Source organism: Chinchilla lanigera, unplaced genomic scaffold, assembly GCF_000276665.1.
Source record: "Chinchilla lanigera isolate Chin_1 unplaced genomic scaffold, ChiLan1.0 scaffold00205, whole genome shotgun sequence".
In the NCBI taxonomy this organism is placed as follows: domain Eukaryota; kingdom Metazoa; phylum Chordata; class Mammalia; order Rodentia; family Chinchillidae; genus Chinchilla; species Chinchilla lanigera.
In genome coordinates this window covers 320,631-328,433 of record NW_004955606.1, presented here as the reverse complement: position 1 = coordinate 328,433, position 7,803 = coordinate 320,631, and the positions used below count along the sequence as shown (strand labels likewise).

The 7,803-nt window shown below is 46.5% G+C and overlaps 1 protein-coding gene across 1 annotated transcript; it reads right to left on the bottom strand.

Moving 5' to 3' along the window:
* Window positions 1-917: 917 nt before the first annotated feature.
* LOC102029687 lies at window positions 918-4,840 on the bottom strand. Its single transcript, XM_013510108.1, is given in 5 exon segments — window positions 918-1,129; window positions 1,863-1,981; window positions 2,372-2,541; window positions 2,544-2,801; window positions 4,702-4,840. Coding segments are annotated over 5 exon segments (894 nt in total). The 3' UTR covers window positions 918-921.
* Window positions 4,841-7,803: the final 2,963 nt, after the last annotated feature.

Below are 7,803 nucleotides of genomic sequence, written 5' to 3'. Positions count from 1 at the left end.
GGGGCTGACTGGGAACACAGGCCGGTTGGAGAGTTCCAGGTGGGGATGCTTACGGCCTTGTTGTTCACTGAGGAACTGTCCAGTTTTGAAGGACTCTTGGTCACTGGGTGCCTCTCCCTGATAGGATAGCTGTGGCATCTGGGAGTGGCTGCACATGCCAGCATTCTCCTGTGCTCTGAGGGTCCAGAAGGCCAGTGGCTGCAGTAAACATGGGACACTGAGCCTTGATCTTCTTCCTCTTTGTGCTGATTTAATCCCAAGGCACAAAGCTCACGCTTAACTAACTTGTTCACTTTGTGCATCAATCCAGCGTCTTGCATGAGCCTGAGTCTCAGCAATTTTGTGGTCCACACTTGAGCTGCTTTTGCCGGTCTCTGGCTCTGCCCAGAGGAGGATGCGGGCTTGCCTTTTCTCCGGGTTTCCTTGTACTCTTTGATTCTTTTCTGGGGAAAAGTCCATAGTAAAAATGTCCTCATGCTTCTTTGGAAGTATCCTTCTGAATGAACTGGTTTCCTTTGTGAAAAGATCTGAAAGTGCTTCTGCTCAAACGTGTCTTTCATTCCCCTGCCTTGGGTGGCTGTGGAGGTCCCAACGTATTCATGTTTTTCTGGGATGGGTCTCCTACTGGCCTCACCGTTAGCCAGAGCAGACACATTGCTCCCTCTCTTCTGTGAGTACTGATGTTTCTGGATCCTGGGCTTGTGCTGCCTCAGGATCCTCTCTCTGTCTGCCTTTAGGTCACCTAACATCTGTGAAGCTCTCCTGTCCCCAAGAGACGTGTTGTGGAGATAGTTGTGGGATGCCACAGAAGACAAATTGTTTGCAGCTTCGAGTCCATCAGTGGAAGAGTCTGGAAACTGCACACCTGGGGCACAGACTTGAGTCTGCTTCACTGACCTCATGTCCCCTCCCTGCTGAAACTCACTCCCGATGCCTGGCTGAAGGCCTGGCTCTCCTCTGTCCTGGAAGACAGGTGTTGCAGGCATCACGGGGACTTCTAGGCTGTGTCTGCTGGTGCCCAGGATGCTTCTTCTCCCAGGCTGTGCCAGTGAGACCGGATGTCAGTCCCTGGGAAGGCTTCCTGCTGCCCTGTCCAGCGGGAAGGTCCTTTAAGGATCTCTGGGCATCACTAGGTGGGATCCCTGTTAGGGCCTTCTCAGTCTCCTTACGCACAGGTGAGGAGAACAGGAGTCTGCCCAGTGTAGGGACAGACTCAGTGAGTGTCACCTTCTGTCTCAGACATGCCTGAGGGGCTTTTCTCCAGGAATGTGGCATCTGTAAGGTCACCTCAAGACACACCTGTGGAAGGGATGGTGGTGGAGCCTCTTCAACTTGAAAAGCTTTATGGCCTTAGTATTCCTGTTTTTCTGGGATGGTGCCCCCTCACCATTATTAGCCAGGGCAGACACGTGGCTCTCTCTCTTCTGTGAGTACTGATGTTTAGGGATCAGTAAGCCTGAGGGCGAGGCCCAGTCCTTTTCTGCTCTAACTTCACCTCCTGCACTTCCTTGCTGCAGCCTTGTAACGTGCACCTCCAGGGTCTTCAGAGTACATAGGTTAAGAGAGGGAAGCTTTTGTGACTCCTGAAGATGACTAGAATTTTGCTGTCTGTGTGGGTGGCCTAAGCTCCATGGGCAGAAAGCAAGGACCGGCGCAATCTCCAAGGGATCCGACCCTCCTGAACCTGCCTTGACTTCACACCCAAATGCATTTTCAGTGTGTCTTCAAGGCGACTCTTGTCATTTCCTACATCGCTGTCTATGATGTTTGGCATCTATTTCTCTGTGCAGAATTTGCCCCTGGAGAGTTTACCGAGCAGATTTCCAAGGCCCTGGAGAGGTCTTTGGGGACCTTACCTAAACTATGGCCCCCATTTCCCGTCCCAGTCCTTCTCTGGCTGGAACTTCACCTCCTGCACTTCCTTGCTGCAGCCGCCAGTGCACATGGAGGAGCACTCTGAGGCGATAGGTTTGTCCTTTGCCTGTCATGTATGAGCGATATCACAGTGAGGTTGTGTGAGTTCTGCAGGTTCCTGGATCTCGCAGGGCACGTCCCATTGGCACTGAATAGGTGACTCTGAATGTGTTACTCCAGTAGTCTCCAGTGCTCCAAGCTGATTGAAAAACCCTTAGGAGGGGTGGCAGAGGCCTAGTGGTTTTTCCAAAGGTTGGGAGTGAAAGGGCGGTAAACATCCTGAGAGCTTTGGACCACTGATTGTGGAGCTCGTCACTCAGGGTCTGTGTTCTTAATAAGGACGCTCCTGGGTGTCGAGTTTCAGCGGGGAGGAGACTGCTCCACAGTCCCTATTGTGGGGTGAATAATGTGGGAGGAAGGGTGGGGGAAAGGATTGGAGATGGGCCTGAGACTGCACCTGACCTAGACGAGGGGTCTGGATCTCGGCAGTGGACAGAATCAAGGGAGGGGCTTGGGGGTCCAGGCAGGAGAGGGGCTGTTGGTACATTTTATCCTGCACTTGAACTAGGGAAAGATTTGAGATTTTGTTGAATAAAAATGGGGGAGGCTGTAGAGGAGAAGATTCTGAGAGATTCAGGCAGCATCCACCAAGGATTTGCTGTGCAGAGAGGGCAGACCCCAGAAAAGCTGGCTCCATATCTTGTGAAATTGGGTCTTCAGACTTTGAGATGTAAGAGTTGGTGAGGGCCAAGCTCCTGTTCTGGCTTCTCTGTTGTGTCTCACCAGGGTTGTGGGGTTGTGGCAGGATGGGGGTGCTATGGTGGTGGGAGGGAAACTGCAAGTGTCCGGGATGAAGTTCCTCCCGGGGGAAGCAGGGGCTCTGGGGGCTGAAAGGCCGTAAGGGATGTGGGTGAGCACACAAGATCCGAGGAGGCTGTGGACCAGCCCAGCGATGGAGAGGCCAGAGGTAGAAGGTGCTGAGTGAGGGGAGAGGGGGCACCATCTACTTGGGACAGAGCGGCAGCCTCCACATGCGGGGCTGTGGCGGGTGGACTTGTGCCCACCGCAGTAGGATATTGTTGCTATAAGCGCTGTTGAGAGCTTCTTTGGTCAGGAAGCCACTTATGGAAGCTGTAATAAACAGGAGGCACAGCTGCAGCCATGGGCAGGGATGAGCCCGTGTGCACCGTAGCCCCTCCCCTGCACCGCACCCCAACCTCACAGTCCTCTTGCTGCCCCTCATCTCAGGGTCTTAACTTCCCCCACTCCCAGGATCTCTCCCTCCTAGGTCAGTCCAGTGCTGCTTGGAGACATCACAGGCCTTGGGAGGAAGGAAGAAAGGGGAAAGTGCTTCGCCTTTTCGGAGGGGAAGTTAGGGTTTCATCCAACTTCTCTGAAACCTGGTAGTTTGCAAACTGTGGGAAGTAGGAAACTGAGGTATAAAGCATGAAGCATAAGGAATGCATTGAGATTTTATAGGGGAGAGAAGGAATTCCTCTTAGAGGACGCCATAGGAGATTTAACTTCAGAACCCAGGCATCACTGTCCTGTGTCCTCCGGCCTTGGCTGATAGTGGTCCCTTGTATACAGATGGGCGGCAGTTCGTCAGTACAAAGTGATTCCACATCTTTCAACATCCGTGATCCTCACAACTGTGCTCTGCTGGATGGATGGGGTCATCTCCCAAGAGAATCAGCCTCAGCCAGTTGTACAGCTGGGCCTCAGTTGGACCTGGAGGGCCCACTTCCTAGTCTAAGCTGTATTGCTTTCCTGCTCTCTGCACTGCCCAATGGGCGGTGTCTCCCCTGGCCAGCACAGGTTCGTTCTGAGCAGGAATCTGAGAAGCATCGTTCCTGCTGACAGCCACCCCTCTCTCAGGGCTCTGTCGCTGACATTTCTGGTCCCTCAGGGACAGACAAAGTCATGCTAGTTCTGTAACCGCAGGACTGAAGTGCAGAGCCTGACCTCTGAGAGCTCCAGTCCTCTTCCTACTCCTGCTCTTCCACCGCATCTGCACTGAACACAGAGAAAGAAGGAAAATAGTGAGAGGCCCAGGCCTGATTCTGCTCTTTATCTCGGACACACTGAGAAACATCAGTATTCATGAATATCATGATAATTGACATTGAATTAATGGAGCCCATGTTTTTTCTTTCCTTTGATCCATATTTGAAATGGATATAAAAATATTTTTGTTGTCCTCCTCCCAGAAACACACAGAGGATTCCTCTGTGAGACTTACCATGGGTATGTTCTCTCCTCTTCTCAGGACTCTTAGACTCATTTCTAGAGCAGCATTGCTACCCTCAGGCAGGATTCTGGGTCCGAGGCAGCTCCAGCCTGTGACAGGAGGTGAGAGCTCAGAGCCCTCAGATCTGCCCAGCTCGGAGCAAAGGCTGGGCCCAGAGGCTCCTGACAGGGGAAGGGGATGATGAACCAGTGCTCAGGGCCTATTTCTCCCCAAAGAGCCTCATCTCTCACGCATCCAATTGTCCTCCACTCGGTCACTGTGCTCTCTTTTACTCTGTCAGCAAACCACACAAATAGTCTTAGAGCATCGGGCAGATGTCCTGCTGTCCTCCTTTGTTTCTGCCCTGGCCCAAAGAAATGATGTTTTATTCTTTCCTGAGATTTTCCTCTCAGCAATCTCTCTTCATCTCTCTTCTTCATTTGGGGAAGTGGAAACTGATAAAAGGAGAGAGAATCATTCTCTGCTGGGCCAAGGCTGAGACTTTCTTATATTTCTGATGCTTTTTCTTTGCCTGGGTGGTGGTAAGGATGGTTGACCCTGGAGCCAGAGCAGTAATAGAAAGAAGAGCCCCAGTCCACACACAAAGGCAAGGATCATATCCATCGCAAAGGTAGTGGAGCTGGGGCTCAGCCATGTGGCGCTAAGGCTTTTCAGAGGAATGAGAAAATTCTCCATCTTCTGAATCGCAGTGTTACTTTCAGGCAACTGAGCCCTGAGAATTCTCTCTGGGGGTAGGGAGAAGTCCCAGGACTGCATGGCAGAGCTGTGGCCTCCTCATCACAAAGGGGTCCTGGGGTCAGGGAGGGGCAGGGAGAAGAAGCTCAGCCACAGCCCTCCCCTCCCCCACTCTCCAGGACAGTGGGTGCTGCACCCTCCTGAGACTTCTGGACCCCTTCTTCTGCCTCCGCTTGCCCATCCTGTCAGAGTCAGAACTTAGTCCATTCAGTCCCCTTGAGAGGCTGATATCACTTGGTATTTTTTTTTTTTTTTCATCCTTTTGCGATCTTAAGCTTCAGGTCTAGTAATTTTATCACCCTTAAAAATGTGATGTTCACTTTGTCATTTGGGCAGTTCTCAGGGATTTTTACTCTCAGGATCTTCATTGTTCTCAACTCCAGCTTTCCCAATCAATATCTTTGTCACAACAATGCAGGGACAGAATTTAAATTTCTTACTCATTTTATTTTTGTAAATTTTCAGTGTGATACTTTTAAGCTTTTATTCTCTTTTTCAATACATACAGTTAATCTTTCAAAATGCATAGTTCTAGGTATGAAATTATTATCAGAATCTGAACTTCCATGGATGTTTTTACATGTTTAGCATTTATAATTCTGCACTTAATAAGGCTTAAACTTCACAAAGAGTTGGCACTACTATATACATGCATAGACATACATACATACCACAAATTAGTGTTTTCAAATCCAGTAATAAATCATGTGCTCATTAGCTATCCAGGAAATGACAATCAAAACTATAAAAAGATAGCTTTCAGGCTGGAGATACAGCTCAGTGGCACAAGTGCCTGCCTTGCAAGCACAAGGTCCTGAGTTCGATTCCCAGTACCTAAAAAAAAGATAGCTTTCACCCCAGGTAGGAGAGCTATTATAAAAAAATTAACAAGTTTTGGCAGGGATGTGGAGAAAGGGGAATGCTCATCTATGGTTGTGGGGATGTGAACTAGCATAACCCTTATGAAGAACAGTATTTAATGTTGCCAAAAATGAAAAAAGATCTACCATATGATCCAGCTATTTATATCATTTCTGGTATCTATCATCTAAAGGAATATTTGCATGCCTCATGCTTTTTGAGGCAGTATGCACAATATCTAAAATGTATTGAAGGAAACTAGGTGCCCATCCATGGGTGAATGAAGAAAATATGGTATATATGCATAATAGAATCCTGTTCAGTCATAAAAATGGAATAAGACCTTGTCATTTACCATAGGGATATAACTGGAGGTCATTATGTTAGATGTGATATGCTAGATGCAGAACTCCAAGAACTGCATGTTCTCTCTCACATGTAGAAATTAAAAAGGAAAATAACCTGGGTGCAGGTTAGCGTGTGTGTGGGGGGTTGTTTTGTTTTGTTTTGGGATGTAAGGTAGTGGTTGCTAGAGCCTGAGAGATGGAGAGGGTGGGTTGAAGGTCTAGACCTGATCAGTGCATGCTGTATGCTTGTATTGAACTGTCACATTGAAAACCATTAATATTTACAATTAACACATGGTAATAAACAAAAAAATTCATCCTTGTAGTGTCTTTGGGTTCTAATCAGAGTGATGGTAGCCTCATAAAATAAATTTGAAAGTATTACCTCTATTTCCCTTTTCAGAAGAGTATGTGAACAGTATTAATTTTCTTTTAAATGTTTGGTAGAATTCCCCATAATCTGTTTTTGTTGGGAAGTGTTTGATACTGATTCAATCCAGCTACTCATTATTTATTTTCCAGATTTTACCTTTCCTCATGTTTCAGTCTTGGTCAGTGTGTGTTTTTAGAAATTTCAACATTTCTCCTAGAAATGTCATTGAATTTGTTGGTGTATAATTGCTCATAGTAGATTGTGTTGATTCTTGTATGTTGATTATTAGGCCACTCTCATTTCTGATTTTATGTAGTTGAGTCTTCTTCCTTTCTTAGCATAGCTGAAGTTTGTCAGCTTTGAGAATCTTTTAAGAAGCAACTTTTGTTGATCTTTTTTTTGCTTTTCTAATCTGTAGTTCACTTCTTTCTGCTCTGCTCTTTTCTATTTTCCTTCTTTCTTTGAGTTTAATTCAAGCTTTTGTTTGTTTGAAGTGTAAAGTTGATGGTTTGTCTGGGATCTTTTGTCATTATGCAGGCATTCATCTACGTAAACTTCCCTCTTCAATTGCTTACTACATTCCCTAAGTTCAGGGTTTTGGTTTTCATTTTGGTTTGTCGCAAGGTACTTTATTTCCCCATAATTTCTTCCTGGACCCAGTAGTTCTTCAGGAGGGTGTGGCTTAATTTCTACGTATTTGTGAATTTTTCATTTTTTCTCCCATTGATGATTTCTAGTTTTATACCTGTGTGGCAAGAACAGATACATGACACTATTTCAGTCTTTGGAAATTTCTTAAGACTTGCTTAGTGGCCAACATGCAATCTGTACTGGACAATGTCCTTTGTATGCTGGGGAAGAATTGTTGTTTGCTGCTTTTGTTTGTAATGGCCTGTAAATGGCTATCAGCTCCATTTGATCTGTAGTATTCTTCAAATTTGCTGTTTCCTCATTGATTTCCTGTGTGAATGGTCTATCCTTTGTTGAAAGTCTGGTATTAAAGTCTCCTTCTGTTGTTGTATTGGCATTCCTTCAGATCGCTTCACATTTGCTTTACATATATTTGGTGCCCAGTGTTGAATACATGTTCATATATGTTTGCAATTGTTATATTCTCTTGATGAATTTGCCCTGTGTCATTATGTAATGACCTCCTTTTTTCATTTGTTACAGTTTCTGTTTGAAAAATCTGTTTTGTTGGATATGCAGATAGCTACTCTTGCTTTGTTGTTGGGTCCATCTCTTCATTTTCAGTCTCTGTGTGTTGTTAAAGGTGAACTGACTTTCTGTCAGCAGCATATTCTGGGGTCATGCTTTAGATT